The following is a 21102-nucleotide window of genomic DNA, read 5'->3' on the forward strand; positions in this document are numbered from 1 at the left end:
TGTCTGTCTCCATTTGACAGTCAGTGCCTGGGTTAGAACCACGAAGGATACTTTGCTATGGCCCTTCTAATACTGAAAAACCTGCTGTACAGTGCCTCTTAGACATGGAGATCGGTTAGATCAGTCTCTGCCTATCTACAGGCATCTGCTATGTGAGACAGCATCCCTAACTACTGAACCACCTTACTGAATTGTAAAAATGGTTTTTTCATCTGATAGTTAGATTTTTTGCAGGATGTGGTTATGGCCTGTTTCACTGTTTGATTCTTTAAATTGATCTGTGTGTTTATTATGCTTTAACTTTGCCTTGAGTTCATCATCATCATGGGAGGAAAGCAGATTAAAAAAGCAAGAATGAAGAGGATTTTCTTCAGTATGTGAACAGTACTGCCAGTGGATGTTACTGCTCTGACAATTATGAGGCCAGTGCTTGAAATAGTTTCTCAGTGCCCATGTTCAGGCTTCAGTGCTACGTCCTTCAGTGCTACGTCCTACGTCCTGTATTCTGGCTTTGCACTAAGGATGAAAACTCCAAGTAACTCTCAAAGAAGTGAAACTGCCAAAGAATGACAGGGAATTCTTGCATTCTTTCTTTTTGCAGTTTCACTGCAATTCTTGCATTCTTGCATTCTTTCTTTTTGCAGTTTCACTGCAATTCTTGCATTCTTTCTTTTTGCAGTTTCACATTGAAACTCTTTTCTGTTTTCTGTTTTCTGTTTTCTTTCATTGTAAAGGAATGAGGTCCATTACCTCAAAAACACCTGTCAGATTGTCATCTGTACCTTAGAAACATACTTGTCTCAAATGCCATTACAGACTTTAAGGGAGACCCTTTTTGGCGGTAAGAACATAAGAATTGTGCTGCTGGATCAGACCAGTGAGCCATCCAGCCTAACGTTCTGTTTCATGCAGTAACCTGCTAACTGTCCTGGAGGAACTATATTATCCCTTGCTAAGCTGAAACTAAAAGAGCACACAGAGAGGTTATCTTAGCAGATGCCTAAAAACTGTGATACCTTCTTGTCTTGGAGGTTTGCCAGATTTCAAGCCAGAGTATAAGTACTGTAGGTGCTGCAGCGATCCAGGGGGGCGTTGATGGCCACAGGTAGAAACATTAATACATATATCTTTCTGTTTAATTGCTATTAAAATTTTTGAAAAATTAATTTCCAGGGGGCGCTAAGTAATATTTTTTCTGGAAAGGGGGCGGTAGCCCAAATAAGTTTGGGAACTACTGGTTTAGAGTGTCCGGGAGTAAACCTTATTTAATAGATCCAAGTAGATCTGCTAAGAATGGGACTATTAAAAACCTGACTTTAGCATCTTAAGTAAAATAAAGTGGGGACAAGATGGCGACTGAGGGAGAAGCCCCCAAGATGGCGACCGACTGAAACAACGTTTGTTATGTGCTTTCATGCTTCTCCTATATCAAGGGCATTAATTGTCAGGCAGGGCTGAAAATAGCCCCAGCCACCTTCTATAATATTATAATATAATATCCAGTGACCAGTGTGGGGGACAAGCAGAAGATTTCTATGCAGAAAACAGTGAGGCTGATGTAGGCGTATGTGCCAGCAAGATCCACAATAAGGCCTGCTGTTGTTTAAGTCTGCTGGGTCCAATTAATTGTATTTTTTATTTTATGAAATTTACTTTCACTATCAGCAGTCTGAAAACTCCAGGTAACAGCTCTGAATAAAATTGACCTGTGTTTTGACCTTCATATTTTTGGTATACAAAGAAACTAATGTGTTCTAATTTGCAAGGGTAGAGATAATTCACCATTTTATTTTGGTAAGACTAATGTCTAAGACAAATTAATTCAGATTAAAGAGGACTGAAGGAGAACATCTCAAAATATTTGGGCAGATTGACAACACCCCAAAACTGTTTTGTTGTTTATATATTTTAATTAGGCTAGCTACTTTTCATGGACGGATAATGGACTGGATTACAAAAGACTTTTACTATAAAGAATTTGAGACATTGCAAAATGGAATAAACAAATAAATGTCTCATCGGCTTTTTTCCTTGTTTTAAAAAATTGGACTAATTTCAAAAAGGATGCCATTTTTTATTCCTGCCTTTAAGAGACTAAAATTGGATTTAAAAAATTTCTGCTGCCATCTGTTGGCTTGTCTTTGAATTGCTTTTGTGTTCAAACCTAACTGGATGATGTGGCTTTATAAACATCCTTGAAACGTCTACAAATATTGTGCATAAATTTGCAAAATGGAATACGCAAATAAATATTGACTTGGGACTATTTTTATGTCTCTCTGAACTGTTTTCTATTTATGCCTAACTGGATTATTGGACTTTATAAGCATCCTTTACAAATTTCACTAAGTTAATGAAGAAGAAAGGAAGAGGCAAGTGAATATAGTGGTTTTTCATCTGGTTTTTTTATTCTATTTTTTAAAAATTAGACTAATTTCATAAAGGACATATTTTTTCTTTGTGCTTTTAAGAGACAAAAAATGAACTAAGAAAATCTTCTGTCATCTGCTGTTATCTCTGGTATTGTTAATTGTACATTGTCTATTATTAATCATTAGATTAGAAGAAAATATTAGTTATTAGCACAATTTTTAATTGTTACTTTATTAATATTTAATTATACTATTAAAAGTGGGCTGTTGTCTTTATAACCATTTGAAAACCATATTGCATATTTTATAGCTTTTTAGATAAAACAATAATATTATATATCAATATTTACTAATTATAAAATTTGCAATTAAGGCAGTGATTGTTTATAAAAAATTAATGTACATTATATGGTTATAAGAAAAAATGGTATGGATCATTTAATCAGAAAAAAAGAGAAAATTGAGAAAGATGGGATCAGGAATTAGGGGGGAAAGAAAGGATGTATATAAGAAGATGAGGTAGACCTAATAACTTAGAAGATAGTGTGATCTGTCTCAAGAGAAATTAAAACCCTCTCAACAGAATTAAGAGAAAATAAAAATATTTTAACTCAAGGCAGACAAGAGAGCACAAGATCTTACTGATAAAATTAAACAAGACAATCAAATCTTAAACTAAAACAAAAGAACACAAGAAAACAATAAAGGAAGATGTACAAAAAAATAAGGCAACATCAAGACTACAGGAAATAAGCCAAAAATTCAAGAAAATAAATTGGGAATCCAAGAAATTAAAGTCAAGCAGAAAGAAATTAAAGATAAAAAGAAATCGACGTGCTACAACAATTTTAAGCAATTTATTTAATAGTGGCAAATCAAAGGATTGAAGACCCGGAATCGAAACTCAGAAGCAACAGCTTACATTTTCTTGGGATTCCGGAAGAATTTAGAAATTTGGAGAAAGGATTTTGAAAATTAGTAGAATATTTTCTGAAGGTGCAGGGTGACTTCCCAGAAACTGAACACATATTTAGAATCAATTTGATATATGCAACCCAGAATAAGCTGTCACGTTATATATTAGTCAGTTTCACTCATAAAAAACCAAAATGAACTATTTTAACACAATGTAGAAAAAGAGCCACTAACAGTAGACATGCAAGAAATAAATATTTCAAGATTTACCTCCTAGCATAATTTTAAAAGAATTGGGAATTCTGAAGCACATGCTGCCTATCACCACACATAAAACCATGATATCTGCCTCCATTGGCTTCATTTTTCCAGCCTTTCCGTCCACCTCCTTTCAATTGTGTGTAGATTGATAGCTCCTGTGCGTCAGTTTGTCCTGGCTGCTGTACCATACACTGGATATAAATGAAGCAGTTCAGCATCTGCCCAGAGAGAATAGTGCATGGATGTAATAGAAATGGCTTATACATAAAACATCTGGGGGGCAAACTTGAACTTTCTAAGCATGACTCTCATGAAATTGTCCCTCTAAAAGGGAAGGGGAGCATGTTACTGTTCCAAATACATTGTAGGTCAGAAGCAGAACTAGCACCCTGCACACCCTGTGGACTTGACAGAGGCGGGCGTACCATGCCGCCTATGTCTGCCCCCATGCTCGAGTGGGTGATACTACAAAAAGACTAGCAGATTAAAATGATAAACTTGTTCCAGTAGCAGGGCTAATGGCCTGTGTCCATAAGAACAAAATGCTCCCTCAGATCCTCTGCCTCCAAAAAATGGGGGTAGTTCCAGCAAAAATCATGTGTGGTGCCCAAGATACATGCACAAATCACCTTTGGTTATCCTGGAGTACCCTGACCACAAGGCTTCCCCCTGACTAGTCCTCAGTACTGTGGAGTGGGGTTCCTGCCAATGCAAGCCCCCCAGAACCAGACATCCCATACCACTTAGCCTGCTTACGTTCTGCACCAGAAAGCCTGCTATGAGCTGTCACGAAAAGGAACAGTGCAAAAGCTGTGATCCAGAAATAGCTGTGCAAAAGAGAAGTGGCAAAGGCAGTGTGTGTGGGAGGCACCTGATTCCAGCCACAGACCCACTGGAAGGAGGCCACAGACAGACTTTATTATGGTCAAAGACCACAAAAAGTTATAACAATAGAACCAAACTTTGCACATCAGCAATAAAGGAGGCAGTCGCCCATAGGACTGCATGAAAGGCAGGCAACTAGAGCATGTGGCCCTGGCCCCTGGAACCTCAAAGGAAGAGAGGTGATTGGGTAGGAAATATGGAAGTAAGGCACAACGCTATTGTCCCTTCAAGAAAGGTCAGAGCTGTGTACAGTCTGCCTTAAATAGCCCTGCGGACTCCTGGTCTTGCCCCTGCATGCTTGCCTCCAGCCTGGTGTGCCAGGCTGAGAGAGCACTGGGCCACCCTGCTCTGTTCAACCTGAAGGCACCATGTGGTGGTCAGCCATGTTGTTTTCCCTGGTTCTTCACCTCCTAAACTGCAAACAGCGTCTATGGGGTAAATCATGGCTGTGCTTTTTTAGCATCAGCAAAAAAGGGAGTTGTAATCTATATATAATAAAAGCTAACAGTGTATTTGTTAGTGGTAGTATAATTCAGTAACTGCTGGGCCAATTCCTCTGAAAATTCCCAGCCACTATAGTCAGCCAAGTGAGAGTGTTTTTAGATGTTCACATACCTAAAATTTCACACCTGGCACAGGTAAAACGCCTTTTTCCTGACGCTCCATGATGAAGGTCATGTGTATAACTGTCACCCTTAGAATGTTCCTGCAGCTTAGAATGTTCACTCAGATGGCCTGATATGAGCAGTGGAAACAGTACATAGGCAGTAACTCGAGTGGAAGTGAAACACATACACACACATACACACAAGGGAGAGGGGAGGGAGGGAGAGGGAGGGGTGGCATGCAAGGGAAGAGAGGGAGGGAGAGGAAAGGGACGGAGTGGGAGGCATGCAAGGGAAGAGAAGTGAGAGAGGGGAGACAGTGAGGGGTGGCATGCAAGGGAGGGGAGGCAGGGGGCCCAGCATCTTGATATGACCCATCCACCCTAGCGGAGGGAAAGGGGAGGGAGGGAGAGGAGGGGTGGCATGCAAGGAAAGAGGAGGGAGGGGAGGGAGAGAGGGGAGGAGGGGCTTACATGCAAGGGATGGGAGGGAGGGGCCAGGCACCCTAGATTCCCTGAATACTGCGGTTACAGTTAAGAAAACCAGGCACGCATTACTCAGGAGAAAGCTCGGTACAGCAATTGTGACATACTTTGAATGGCTGCGTCGTGCCCCTCAGAGGGTTTCCTCACAAGTGACACCCATTGCCACCAACCAAACTTACTCCCAGGTAAAGGATCATGACCAGCCAGCCTAGATGTGTGGGAGGGGTTCCTTTCCATCCCCCCCCCCCAGGAATGCGGGCACACACATCAATGACATTGCACAGTATCAGGCTGCGTGTTTGCATGAGCACGTACTGCTGGTCTCTGCAATTGATTTGCTGCTACTGTTCCTTTCCCATTTCACCACAATAAGCCACAGCAATGCGTGGCTGGGCCCCGTTAGTATACATTAATAACCTGAGTTTGGAAATATTAGAAGAATCAAGACATCCAAATGGGAGATATCTGATTTTGAAGATTAGAGTACCAAAAGGACTTGGCATCAATATATTTTCCAAATATTTCAAAAACTTAAGTTTTTGAAGATTTTAATCAAAATATTAGGTTTTTTAGAAGGTATCTTAATTTTTGGCAACATGAATATTAGAGATTAGATATCAAAAAAGGCAAATCTAAAAATATTGGAGGAAAGTTTTGCCAAGACATTTTCAGATATGTTGGAATGTAGTGCTGCAATCTGAGGGTGGAGTGATGTGGGGGTGGATGGCCTCCTGAATGCAGAGCTGCAGCAACATTGGCAGGTGGACACAGTGATCCTCTAGGAAGCCCAAATGTGGCGCTGGGTGCTGAATAAGTGCTCTCGTGCTGCAGCCAGCCCTGTTGGTGCAGCGGGGGCGGACTGGAGGTGTTGCTGGGGATGGAGCCAACTGTAGTCTGCTCTCATCTGGCCTTTAGAGCTGGGAATGCTGTGACCCAGACCTTGGATTACACTGCCTGGATGGGTGGTGCAACTTTATTCAGAACCACAATGGACTAGGCTACTCCAGCCTAGAAATCTGTCTATCCCATCACATCATAAAACTGCAAATAGCTTCTTTAATATATTGTCGAAGGCTTTCATGGCCGGAATCACTGGGGTGCTGTCTGGTTTCTGGGCTGCTAGAACACGGCCATACAGCCTGGAAACCAGACAGCACCCCAGCTTCTTTAATAAGTTACAACAAAGACTAGCACAGAAGAGGTAGTATGATCCCTGCAGTGGTGTAAAAACCGCTGATACTGGTGTGAGAAGCATTTACGCTGATGCAGGGGCACTTTTGGTAGTGCTGGGGAACAACCCAGCAGCAAATGCCCAAGCTCCAATACAGCTGTAGTGCTAGTATTCCTATGGCTCAGGAGTCCACGCCTGTGCCAAAGGGGCCATTCTTAGGGGTGTAGCTGTTTCGCCCTGAGAATGCCCTCGTTTGCCAGTGCAGACTAAAATGTAGACGCAGCCCATTGTGCTGCATAGAGAGTTTTCACAGAGGTCGGGGGGATATGGACTTTGGAAGCACTGGCAGGGAGAACTGAATGCGAGTTTTGGCTATGCCAAACCCAGCATTCAGTCCTCCACCCCCCCCCCCCCGCCTCATTTCCTACGTTCACATGAACATTGGAGGTCATGGTGTGGAGAACTGAATGTTCTCCCCACACTACCTCTTCCTGCAAGGTAAATGAAGGGGAAAGGAAGGAGGAGGGGGAGAGGGTCTTTAATGGCAATGAGGGTCTTCAATGGCACCTGAAAATTGCCAAAAAAAATGTTGGCATTTTCACAGTCTGCTTATTTGGCTCACCATTTTTTTTCAGGTGAAAATAAACTGGGGGAAAAAAGCCAACATGGCCTTTTCTGGGATTATTTTCCTTCTTCAGGTTTGGATGTTGGTTTGGAAGGGATACCCACTTCCTTCACCCCATGTAAAACCTTCGGAGAGATATGATTGTCTTGGTAAAGAGTATGGGCAAAAATATCCTTGGGAAATATAGTTACTGCTTTCCTGCCTATTTTTGAGAGGATGGGGGTGTTCCCTTGTAGTCATCTCAGACTGGCCTGTGGAGGCATTTGTGGCTGCTGTATCTGAATTCTCACGCTTGTTTTGATCACTTCCCAAGACAGATGAGGCTGGAAGAAGTTTCTGACAAGATTTTCTTTGAGGGAGATGTGGTGTTTAAATCTGGCAGCATATTCTCCTTATTTGTAAATTTTTAAAAACCAGTGTGAATAAGAGCTGAAGCGTTTATTAATATGATGCTGTCCCCATGAAGGTATTTAAGCAAAGTTCTTCAGACATTTTTAATTAACCTGGTTGAATTCCTTGGTGCTGTTGCTGCGAGGCAGATGCTTGAGCCCTTGACTGATTCTTAGTAAATTTAACTGCTGCTTAATTTTAGAAATTACATCAACAAAGGAAAGGAAATTCCCTTTCTCTTATCCTGCGATTATTAAACTGCTTCTATGAGCCTGTGGCAGTGATGATTGAAGACACTGCAAGGATAGAAAAAGGGATGGAAAGGAGACGATATAGAGTGGAGGTGGAGTATTTAATAGGAAAAGTAATACATAAAAGAAGAAAATTAGAATAATGAAAGATTTGATTAATGTGCTCCTAATGACCTTGTGTGCATGAGTGCATGTTCAAAAAGATTCAGATCAGTAGGTGATCTGATCCAAAGGTGCCCCTGTATGAAAAGAAGCACTTTATCCACTTATTTCATTTATACCCCAGCTTTACCCCCGAGTGTCGACTCAAAGTGGCTTACATTCTCCTCTCTTCCATTTTATCCTCACAGCAACCCTGTGAGATTTAACTTGAGTAAGGAAGGCATGTGATTTGTTTGAATTCCCCTCTTAGGTTGTAGCCCTGGGGTGATGTTTACCTCACATTAAGATGCCTGTGTTTTCTGGTGATGTGAAAGACAGAGTTAGAGATTTTGTACGCTTTGCTTCTGTTTCTTTGTTTCAAGCCACAGCTTTCATATGCTCCTGCAGCTCACTTAGCATATGCATACATAATAGATGCCTCCTGACAGCAAAGAGCAAGTGACCTGCACATAGTGCTTAGGCAGAGATTGTGATTCCCCCCTCTACTATGGAGAGGATTCCCACATAACGGGCTGCTGCTCCTATTGGGGAACATGGCATAAACATTAAGCCAGTACTTACCCTGGTGTAAAGTTACAGTGGAACTATTCTTGCCCTGACCAGTCCCTGCTCCATGGGAGTCCAGTTCTGCAAGGCATTTCCCCTGTCCCCCACTTGCAGAGGAGGGGGTGATAGCACCATGGTACTAGAGCAGCAGTATGTCTGTCACCCAACATCTCTTCAGCATTGTACACACTTACCGCTAACAAGTTTGTGGGAGTAGGTATAGGGGGAAGATGGTTGCAGCAGTCACATGTAGGGATTGGAATTCCCCCTTTCTTTCTTACTTATGTGAGATGCATTGTCCTTGTATTTTCCACTAGAGGAATAGGGTCTCCAACTTTGATGTTTCTTTCCTGAGATGGAGTTCCTATAAGTGTTTTTAGCTGAGCCGTGTTAAGCAAACGCAGCAACATTGTTCTCTCCTTTGGCTCCTTGTGCTAATTTTGTTAAAGCTGTGACAAAAGTGTTGTAGTATATAAATAGGTGTAGGCATAATTCGGGTTGTAATCACAACAAAAAGGTCTAACATGATGTTTCCTGAGTTTCTCATAATTTCCTTCTTGCTTTAAAAAACCCTCATTTGTTGATTACTGCAGTCAGAAAGCAGCTATTTAAGAAATTAGTTAATCTATGAAAGATCTGTGAAAGATTTTTAGATGCAGTCGTCACTTGGCTACTGACTTAGTTGCATCCTGAGCTGCACTAGAATGGAATGTAAGGAGTATGGGGCAGCTGACCTTTCCCCTTGCGTAGACTTCATGAGATTGAGCTCATCCTTGCTAGCATTTTGGGTGGTATAACATTGCACCACCATCAGGGACTAACTAGGGCTGGAGGGGCTTAAGTAGGCAACAAAGTACTGGGCAGAACAATAAGAACAGAAAACAAAAAAATGGAGTGGACAAAAGGATGGGCATTAATTTTGGAAACAGTTTCATACAGTCATGATATTAAGTTAAACTCTTAAACTCAACACAACATAAACTCAGCACAACACAGAACCTGTAATTGTATATTTTCATTCATATACATTACGGCAAATTAATTGTGTACATAGTCACAGTGAAATAGTAAGTACAAGTGGGGACCCACGAAACTCGGGGGGGGGGGATCCCATGTCCTCCCCCATAACTGGCTTCAGTCCTCCTCCTCCTGTCTGCCTCACTTTCTTGCCTGCTCTCTGGTGCTGCTCTGGGCAAGCATGTCCAGGCTCCCTCCTCCTGTGTCTGGCACTGTGCAAGTGCGGGATAGTGAGTCTTTCTCCTCCTGCCACAGCCCCGGTTTTTCCCGGCTTACCCAATGTAGTCGGCCCCCCCCCCCCCCCACACACACACACACCAGTCCCGCTTTCTTGCTGCCTGGCACAGCATTGGATTAAGCAAGCACTCCCAGGCTTTCTCCCCGACCCCAATCACTTACCTAAAAGCTTGCAGCAGTCCCAGGATTCCACCACTTTGGTGACACAGTCCAGGAGCCACTCCTAGTATCTGTGATTGACAAGCTGGACCTGGCTGTCTGTGGCAACAGTAGCACTTAAAGGCTGTTGTCTGCACAGGAGCTTAAAAAAATCGGGGGGATTTAAGCCTACCATTATTTATATTTCAGATTTTTCTGCAGACTTAGTGGATCCTCTGAGTCTGCAGAAAACACTGTTGGAGGTGAGTGTGCCCCTATCTGTGGATTTAAGTATCCGCAGGCAAGGAACACATGTGAGAATTAAATATATAGGTATCATTGGAGAGATGATGCGTATGTCTGCAGTGTGCTCAGGAATGGTCCGTATTGTAGGTTTTTACATCAAAATCTTCACACTATACATTTTGAGTGAATAAAACCTTGTTTTAAAAAGCATTTTATTCCAAAAGACAAAGTATTTATTTGGGCTTTTTTTCAATACTCCTCAAAATTTTCAGTAAGCTGAATCCCACAATCTGTCTACAATCTGACAGTTATAGAAATTTCCCTCATGTTTTCCTCTTGCTATCAGTTCCCACTGGGAAAGTTGATTCTCTAGGGAATAGAACCTCCGTGGATTAATAACCACATGGTTTGGGAGCTCTGCTGACAGAAGAGGATGATTGTGCCTGCTTCCCACTGCAGCATAGTTATTATTCCAAGTGGCTTCCCACCTGAACAGCATAGTTATTATTCCAAGTGGGTCCCATAACCAAGGGGACATCTCAGATCAAAGAGGGCTGGGCATATATGGAATGCATAGCTTAATTCAGAAAAATGCAGGGATCTCTATACCAGATCCATTCAGTTATGTGACACTCTCCACCACTAATGGAACAGAAACTTTGGGTCCAATCCATTGTGTGTATCATGTATGTAAAAATCTAAGTATGGAAGTAAATTCTAAATACTCTATTCAGTTTGCTGACTCAGTTTCTTTTCTTTTATTTAGGGTACTGCACTTAAGAATGAACATTGAAGATAAACTGGGAGGATTGTTTCTCAAATGTGGTAGCATAGATCAAATGCAGTCATCCAGGAATATGGTTGGAATGGGTGCCTCATCTGACCAGTCAGCCGTTTCTGGAGAGCGGCAGGAAGCAGTGCTTCAAGACCGGGCAATGGCACACCAAGACATGCTCTCTGCAGATGACGTTTTACAAGAAAGTGAGCTTCGACAGCAAGACATGATACCACATGATGAACTCATGGTGCATGAAGAGACAGTGAAAAATGATGACGAGATGGAAGCACAGGACAGACTTCCCCAAGGGCTTCAATATGCAGTTAATGTTCCCGTAAGCATTTTGCATAATTAGTTTTATATATACCATTTTTCGTATACCACTGAAGAAATCCTGTAATTAATCTCTACAAAGTATGAATCCTTATAATATGGCAGAATCAACAAATGAAGGCTAAAAGCAAAGTTTTTACAGTGCAATCAAGAATGTTTTACTGGGAATAAGCCTCATTTTGTAGAGCTGAAAAGCAGAGGTGTGGGGAGGAGGAGAAATGGCGCCTGGGGCAACACCTGCTCCGGCCGCCCTGCCCCCCCTCCCCAGTGCCCCATTACTTTAGCCGGTGGGAGCCTGCTGCAGGCCGTCCCTTGGCCTGGCCCCACCAGATTACTCTTTCAGCTGGTGGAGGCTCTACCGGCTGAAGGAGCAGCATCCACCTTCCATGTGACCAGCTGGCGGGCACCCAGGGACATGTGACCCCCACCATGTTTCCATGAGCTCTCCGCCTCTGCTGAATAGGATTCTGAGTAACTCTGCTTATGGTTGCTCTTTTTACAGTGCAGTCCTAAAACAGAGTTACTGCCTGCTATGACTATTGGAAGTCAGTGGGCTTAGAAGGGTGTTATTCTGCTTAGTATTGCACTGTGTGTTACTTTGCAAAGAGAATCAGAGCTCGTTAAACAAAAAAAAAGTAGAGTCCTTTAGTATGTTCAGTTTCCGATATTGGGTTGTGTGCTTGAGAAGTTAATCAGAGATTGATCCATACTGTAGTGGAAAAATTAATAGCCCATAGCTACCTTGTTTCATGTTCTGCAGTGATGACCAAGGATAGATGCAGTTTGCAAATTGCATTTCAGAATCGCAATTTTGCTAGTGCTGGCAGCCAGGAGAGGTGGGAGAACATGACAGCCATAAGGTGTTACATGAAAGTGAACTTCAATAACATTTTTTTCTAATAGTCGTGGTCATTTTTAATGTTAAAAAGTAAGTCTGAGAAGCATTTTCCAAAAGTACATATGTGTAATGTAGCCATTGCTTGTTTGATTTTGAGTGCCTGCATTCGTCCTGCACCTTGACTAGAGAGAAGCACGGTAAAATGTTGTCGGGGCTTTATAGAAACAGTGTAGAGACGAGGTTACTGACCTTTTTACACAGTTATTGATGTGTACATTTAAAAGTAGTACGCAAAATTAATTACGTATGTGCAAGAATTGGATAGTGATTGCGAGAGAATTAAAATACAGTTTACACTGATAAGGCTTTGCTGTGAGAAACTTTTTAAAAGTATAAAAAATGAAAAGAATCGAAAAACATAGAAAAGCTTTAAAACTTGTAATATTACAGTCGAACTTCTCAGTGTAACTGAAAAAAATAAAGATTTGAGAAGGAACATAGAATCAAATAATGTATCATGTTCCAATTGGGAAATGTGGAACAAAACTAGATAGCATAGCATCAATTCTTTGCACTTCAGATAATGTAGAAAGAGACATCTGAATGGTGTGTCTGAATTTAACAGCAAGTGGGCATACAGATGAGTCACGTCAGCCTTCCACCCCCTCCTACCGACTTAGACGCCGTGGCTGTTTTTCCCAAGCATTTTGTCCCTAGCCAGGTCCTGGTGTTCTCCATTGCAAATGGGTGAAGGGTTTTATGCTGCTTTGCTGTAAAAACAGACCCTATTTTGAATGTCTTCTGTCACGCTTTCTCAGTGACCGTGGCACTTTCATGGTTAAGTGTATGAAACTGCTGTCCTCCCATTTTCATTGGTCTTTTTTGCAAATTATAATGTTATACAGCATTTTGTTTGTTGTGATTCTGTATGCTAGCTCAACCATGGCCTTAGATGTCCTTGCCATGTCATTCATTCCCTGACTCAGTGGGAATGAGTGACATGGCAGCAGAGGTGTAGCAAGGGGGAAAACGCCCGGTGCACTGGTGTGTCCTCCGCCCCGGAACGCTCCCACCCCTGGAACGCCCTCGCCACAGCCCCCAAAGGGGCGCGTTCTCAGTTCGTCCCGCCCCCTTGGAGCTACGCCTCTGCATGGCAGGGCACCTAATGGGAATAGCATTGTTAACGTCAGAAGTATCAATGAAATTATTATTATGTGCTGCCTTACTTATGGCACACAATCCGAGTAGTACTAAAAGGTAAAAAAAGAGGAGGGCATCAAGGTAAACGCTCTGTAAACAGGACATTTATAGCAGTAGATTCCTACACAAAAACAGCATTGAATAAGTTCATTGTTTTAAAAGGTTCCCTAAATGTCTGTCATGTGTAATTGATGCTATCTGATGGTATCTTAGCAGATAAGTGTAAAACAAGAAATTACCTTTGCTGACATAGCAGAACAGCATAAAAGGGACAAAAAACTACTACTACGAGAGGGGCTAGATTTGCAGAAAAAGAAGAAAAGGAAACAGCGATCACCAGCAAAGGTAAGACAGTGATAGGTGGAAATTAGCCTTGGAGGCAGCCTGGTAATTTATCAGGATTTTTTAGTGTTTGGAAATAATGATATTTGGAAACAGTCACCCAAAAGCACTTTCACAAATATCTATAGTGTGTTTCTTTCACTTTTTACTGTTTGAATATTTGACATACTTTTAACATTAGCCTTCCCAGGCAGGTTCTTTTACTAATATGTGAAGTTTTGTTGACCAAGGCTATATTAGATGAATAACAACACAGCTTTTGTAGACATGCTGATATTAAGATTAATTGGATAAGAAAGTTATTGTGATAACTTTACTTTTGATCAGACTTGCATTAGTTCTGAAATTAATTATTGCATTGCATTTGGAATGGGCAGCCCAATACAGATGGGGTGCTGAATGGCCATGGGAGGCGGAGTGGGCTCGCACCGCCATATTTGTCCTCTGACTTAAGGGGACTTAAGGAGGGCAAACAGGGAGGCAGGCTTCGCCTGACCTGCCTCTGGCCACCACTTCCCAGAGTTACATGTGCCTAATTTGTAGGCCAGCGCAACTGGGGGCGTTCCAGGGGCTTTCACCCCAGGAACGCCAGTGGCAGGAAGTATGGCATTATCCCACCCTTTTGGGTGGCTGAACTCCATTTCCCCCTATGTGGGGCTTTTGGGCAGTTGGGGTGATTTTTTGTTTCTTCTGCCTCCCCATGCCGCCCAAAAGCCCTGTGGAAGCAGTGGGGTGGTGCGGTGGCAGAGCCATCCCCGTGTGCTTCTGGAATCTGGATTGCCTTTTAAGTGCTTTCCTTACATCCACAAGCATTTAATTTGAAAGGAAACATACTAATATATAACTTTGTTTTTAAAAGTGCAAAACAGTTTTCAAGGTTCTTGAATTTTTCTGATGTTACTCAGCAAGCACATCTTTCTGAGTGTATTAGCAAAACAAGAATTTTTAAAACACGAAATTATATTTTCAGCAACTAAGATTTGCACATTCAAGCTTAGATTTTTTGGGGGGCATCCATTGGTTTCCACTAAGAAATGCTGCTTTGGTATCACAGATTCAGTAAAGATCTAGTAGCCTATGAATTCTAGTAGTGTTCCCGTTAGCAATGCCTGAAGTATTCACAAATTATGTGCAGCAATCATTAGCAACTGTTTCCATATGGTTATATCCATATTTGGAGACTACAGAAACCTGCTGTCCCATTTTGTGAAGTTGTCTTTCAAATCTTCCTAGTAGTGTAAAGAAAGAGGTCACAGCTTGGACACGGAGAAGGTTGGATACTGGAGAGACATTTTCTATTGGGTTTGCAGCTTTACCTGGCATCTAAAATGTACATTCCATAGTGTAAGGAAACTTTGTTTAGTTTTTGAGGGTCAATTTGTTATCTATGTTAGCTATAAGGCAGAAGTCATATTGACAGCTAAATTTCAAGATACACTAGATTTTTTTTAGAGGCAAGTATAACTAATAATGCAGTTTTTTCTGATGTTATAGATGTATGACTTTGAAAATGTGCGTTAGTTAAATTTCAAATTGTTACATTAATTAAGACTGAAACATCTTAAGGTTGACAACTGAAATCTTTGCTGATAAAGTGATAAAGTACACATTTGTCCTTGTACAAGCACATATATAATTCTGGTTACCAACATCAGTTTACAGAAACCCCTATTGTTCCAGTTTTAAGGTAATAAAATAGATAAAACTTATCTAAATTTTGTTGTATGTGTACAGTTCTGTTCCTTTCTAGGGCCATTTGAATAAAAACTCCTCTCAGGCGAATCACTTATGAGGCTTTACGGTCCTTCTTACAATGGAAGGCTGGAGAGTTACTGTAGTCTGAACAGTATTCTAAAACATTTTCCTCTCAGAATAAGCAATTTGATTTCTTAGGATGATATTTTTCATATTCACACACATATATATGTTTCAGATTTCTGACATAAATTTGAAAAATATAAGATTATATAGCGCCACTTTAGGAAATAGTCACTTGAGATTACTTCAGCAGTGTCTCCCTGCTATTTGGCATTGCGACTTTGTCTTGAAGCTTTTGTTTTATTACTCATGAGGTCGTTTAGATCTGATGAAATTCCTTCAGAGGGTAATGTAAGACTAAATTTTGCCGTTTTCAAAATAGATCCTTACAATTAATGAGGATGGATCACTGGGTCTGAAAACTACCAAATCTCACATTTGTGAGCATTGCAATGCTGCCTTTAGAACCAACTACCATTTACAGAGGCATGTCTTCATACATACAGGTACTATTTGAATTTATGTTGTCATTTTTGATACCAGAAGAAGGACTGAGTCTTAAACAATGCAATGAGCGATGCATGTATATTTTGTATTCCATAGTGCAGGAAACATGGCATCTAATCTTAGGTATTCCATGCACCAAAGTGTCAAAAATACCAGAAAATAAGTATTGTTACAATTAATTTCAGACTTACTGTGGTGTTTTCTTTCTGTATGTAGTATTCTCACAAATAGCATAATTTCTAGTGTTTCCTTGTTTGTAAGATAGGTTCTGTATTCTTGTTTGGCCAGTGAGAGATCTGTAGTCTGGATACCTGGAAGAGATGTTAAATATTATGCTAGGTTTTATGTTGTATTTCAGCATCTTGGAGTGCTGATTTTCTAGTGTGTGTGATTTTTCTGTCAGTATTACAGGCTCACAGAATTTATAGTGCTTTCTGCTTTTAGGCAGGCTTTTCTGCACTAAAATAGTTTGGAGTCCACTCAGATGCTGTAATGCAATAAGCAACTGTTTTATTCCTCAGCAGTATTTGTTAGAAACAAATGTTTGTAGCTTTTAACTTACAAATGTGGAATTATATTGTTTAAGGTGAAAAACCATTTCAGTGCAGTCAGTGCGACATGCGTTTCATACAGAAGTACCTGCTACAGAGACATGAGAAGATTCATACTGGTGAGTATAGTTCCTTGAGCATCTTTGGTGTATTTCAGCAACTTTTCCTAAACATGGCCAAGTGTTAAGAGATGAATGCGCAGCTGTTATTTTAATGTATGCATTGCAGACATTCTGTCGAAGAGAAGCTTAGATTTCTGTGTGCTTCAGCTTTGCTGCTCTTTGTGTCTCTTTCTTCCTTTTGCTTTTTGTTACCAGGCTGCTGTTAACTGAAATGAGCAAAGGTTGCAAGATAATACATATATATTACTGGATAAGTAGTTAAAAGAACGTTTTAAGAATTTCAATGGCCAAAATGCCTAATCCCCTAGGTTTTGCTTTGCATCCCAGTTTTAAAAATCACTTTCAGAAAATTATACTAGAATAAGAAGTTGAGCAAAACAAATAGAAGAAATGTCAAAGCAAAAACAGTTCCTTTGCATTGGTTTATTTTAAAAATTCCTCTTCAGAAGCACATTCTGTCAACAGGCTTGGCTTCAATTGGTTTTTGGCATTTTGGTGCATGGCCTTTCATTACCTCTGTAAATATTTACAACTACAATTCTTTTGAACTGGATGCCAATTTTCAGCCTCCTTTTCAGAAAAAAAAACAGAATTTGCAAATGCTGCGTGTTGCTTGGTGAAAACTTTCATACCTGCTAAATTACTAATGTTCAGTACTTTGTGTGTGAATGCGAACCACAAGAAAACAAAAGACAGTGTGTCTTCACATCAATGCGTAGTAATTTATATACACAAATATTTGGTACTCATGTAATGTTTATGTTCTTTCTTACTGTTGCACTGGTCCTGGGCAGCATTTTGGCTCATTGGCAATACTTGTGTTCCTCTATTCTTTCAGAGCCATTCTTTCATTTCTTTCTTCTGTATATAAATGTTAGGTCTTTTTTACCAGTGATACTAATACATTTTTACTTGTTGAATTACATTGCAAGTGAGAGAACATTTGACACAAAAATAGTTATTTTCCAGTGCATTGAGCAGTTTGGTGTGTTCTTGGTTAAAGTGTGTTCTTAGTGTCACTTGTAAAAATCCGGAAATGTGTTTGGATCAATCAAGTACACTTCTTTAAAAATGGCAAAAGCTGACATTTTGCATTTTTTCTGAAACTAGAGCATGAATATAGAAGGGAAGAAAAGAAATCTATATGGTAAAATTGGCATTTTAAAGACAGAAATCAAGGACAGTGATATTGAAAAAGAGAATCTGTTTATGACAAAGCAAATATTGCTGTGACCTTAAAGGTCACAAATGTTGCTGTGACAGCAAAGGGTTAGAAAGTTTATTGAAGAAAGATAAAATTCCATACTCTGCTGGCAAAACTTTGTGTCACAGTGTTCTGTGTGATTAAAAAAAGCACAAGTAGCCACTAGAGGCTGTAGTCAGAAATGGAAAAAAGGCACAGATCTAATATCAATATTGTATAGAGGACCCTTGCTCTACTATGTTTACGGCATGTGCCACCTTGTGTGTGTACCTTTGTGTGTGTGTGTGTGTGTGCACGTGCGCACTTGCTGCTAAGAACAGGGCTGACCCTGCCCAGCAAGCAGGTTAGGCAGTGATCAGTGGATTTCCCATATTAAACTGGGAACAGAGAACTGTTCATTTCTGGAGCATAGATATAGAAACATTAGTCCTACACTGTACATCGAAGCTGTGCTTCGAATTTCAAATCTGTCTTCTGTGGGCACTAGCTAAGTCAGTAGCTGTGGACGCTGGAACCTTTCCCTGAAGAACTTTTTTTTGTTTCCTAGCACAACCCCAAACTTAAGTAGCTAGCTAGCCTATGACCATGGAAGAATACTGGAGTGGGGGGAATTTTGACTCACTCCCTGCTATATCAGTTATGCTCCAGTTTACTCCTCAAGTGGCAAAAAGTTATGGGCTTTCACTCCAGAGAAAAGCAGCTGGGATGGAAAACTTTGTGAAGAAAAACCACCAGCAGGAAAGGGTAATATACAGTGGTGGGATTCAAATAATTTAACAACCAGTTCCGGTGGTGGGATTCAAATAATTTAACAACTGATTGTTTACAAGCATCATTTTAACAACCGGTTCTGCCGAAGTGGTGCGAACCTGCTGAATCCCACCACTGGATAGGTCTTCCCCATCCAATTTCCTCATGGTTGTTGCTGTTAGTGACTAAACTAGCGAGAGCTAACTGGGAAAGAAATGTGTAGTTTGGCTCTTTTTCAAACAGGGCACTGAGAGATATTTTGAACTACCGATAACTGAATTGCTTACATTTTGGAATAAATATTTTATTCTTATTCCCTATTTTCCAGCAGTTTAGCATACGTCAGCCATTTTCTCTGTGAATGGCAAGCAGTGAATTAAACCTGGTTATATCAGAGGATGTCTTATTTTAATACGTTAAGTCCCTACAAATCCCAATGTATTCATTGTGTTTCTTTGAGCCAGTTTAGTTTTTAGATCCTCAGGAGAACTGTCATTCTAGAAATATGCTGAGGCTTGAACTTTTGTAGTTCTTCGACTTAGAAAACTAGCGAGATAATGGGAAAGTTGTGTTCTGAGTTCATCTTTGAGATTATGATAATGTTCAAGAGATATGTGGGACAGAATAATAGAATCATAGAGTTGGGAAAGACCCCAAGGACCATCAAGTCCAACCCCCTGCAATGCAGAAACACATATTCAAAGCACTCCTGACAGATGGCCATCCAACCTCTGTTTAAAAACCTCCAAAGAAGGAGACTCCACCACACTCCTAGGTAGTGCATTCCACTGTTGAACTGGAAATTCGACAGGAAGTTCCTAACTGTCAGGAAGTCTTTCCTGATGTTTAGGTGAAATCTCTTTTCCTTCACCTTGAACCCATTACTCCTGGTCGTAGTCTCTGGAGCAGCAGAAAACAAGCTTGTTCCCTCACCAACATGACATCCTTTCAAATATCTAAACATGGCTAGCATGTCACCTCTTAACCTTCTCTTCACCAAACTAAACATACCCAGCTCCCTAAGTCTCCTCGTAGGGCATGGATTCCAGACCTTTTACCATTTTGGTTGTCCTCCTTTGGACCTGTTCCAGCTTGTCAATATCCTTCTTAAATTGCGGTGTCCAGAACTGTACACAATATTCCAGGTGATATTGCCCTCTTTCTAACTAGAAATTTAGACTGCAAACTTCTTGGGGCAGGGACTTTTGAGGGTGGTCAGTGAGGGATGCCTATGAAACTTTGTGAAATCTTCTGCACTGATGGTGTTGTATTAGTCAGAAGCCCATGCATATCAGAACAGTTTTAATATGTTCCTGGTGAGCTATCCTGTTGATAAAGATATTATTGGGTTCTGCCTCTGTTGAGGTTTCCAGAAGGTTGTTAAAGACAGCTGTGCAATTCTCTAAAATACCTTCATAGTTTCATTCCATGGCCATATGTTTGTACATACTCAAGGGGGGGGGGGGAGAGATGTCGTTCTAAAGGATCAAAATGTCCTTCTATTAACATCCATTTAGCGTTTCCATGCTAGAAATAGATGGAGTCAGTGGTGAATGATTCTCCAAATACTCTGTTAAAGCCAGGTGTCTCATTTAAAATGGTTCTGTCTTTCTTCTACCATTGTGTGCAAGTGGCAAATACTTGAGTAATGTTTTAAATGGGTTTTGCAGTTTCCTGCTATTGTCCTCTAAAACAGGTAAACTGTATCATCTCCTTTACTCTGTAGTTGGGAAGGGATGATCTAATGTTAGTTGCTACTTGTGGGTTATGGCAGAAGCAGGCCATACTGAACAGTTTCTGCTGAACTCCCTAGCACATGTTGCTGGGAGTTTTGAAAAGAATACTACACTATATTGACTTTAATACAATCCATCAATGTATTTCTTGTGCTCTTAAGTATTAAAGCATGTTTTGGAATCATATAATACAGATTAGTAAATCTTAAGTGTTGGCAGATCCTAAGTAAGTGCTTTTGCATTGTAATGTTAAAATTTGTTGGTGAACCTAGTTTGATGTAATTCTGGCCCATCACATGTGTAGTTAACGTTTAAATGACCCGCTGCCCTGATTTATTGACATCTGATGTTAGATTCTATTAAAATTTAAATATTTTGCAGTTGTTTTTATTCTGGCTTTTGGAAGTAGGTAATAGTTTGTGTCCCTTTAGGCCCTTGCTTGATATGACTAGTTGTTATCCAAGTTCTCCAAAGTCCTTAAACACTCGAGCTTGAAGGCTCAAGCCTTCAATTATCATACCAAATGCCTTTTGGTGTTTAGGATCACTTCTTAGACAGAATAACTACATAAAACAGTTAAACTTGGTCCCTTGGGCTCTAAGAAAGACAGCCCAATCCAGGGGTGGGGGGCACAGCGGAATCCAAGTATGATACAGCCACACTGCCTCCAAAGAAGC

The 21102-nt window shown here is 40.7% G+C and overlaps 1 protein-coding gene across 2 annotated transcripts in view; it reads left to right on the forward strand.

The window, feature by feature from the left end:
• Nucleotides 1–21102, forward strand: part of ZNF148 (zinc finger protein 148) — a 49255-nt gene that overhangs the window by 10368 nt on the left and 17785 nt on the right. The window contains exons 2-5 of one of the 2 annotated variants that reach the window (XM_048483689.1): nucleotides 11073–11418; nucleotides 13669–13800; nucleotides 15938–16061; nucleotides 16649–16732. In XM_048483689.1, coding sequence (XP_048339646.1) covers nucleotides 11089–11418; nucleotides 13669–13800; nucleotides 15938–16061; nucleotides 16649–16732 — 670 coding nt within the window. In that variant the 5' untranslated portion in view covers nucleotides 11073–11088. The remainder of the gene's footprint in view (nucleotides 1–11072; nucleotides 11419–13668; nucleotides 13801–15937; nucleotides 16062–16648; nucleotides 16733–21102) is intronic. The other variant, XM_048483690.1, reaches the window with a different exon arrangement.

The sequence above is a fragment of the Sphaerodactylus townsendi genome, linkage group LG02, assembly GCF_021028975.2.
Source record: "Sphaerodactylus townsendi isolate TG3544 linkage group LG02, MPM_Stown_v2.3, whole genome shotgun sequence".
NCBI classification, from domain to species: domain Eukaryota; kingdom Metazoa; phylum Chordata; class Lepidosauria; order Squamata; family Sphaerodactylidae; genus Sphaerodactylus; species Sphaerodactylus townsendi.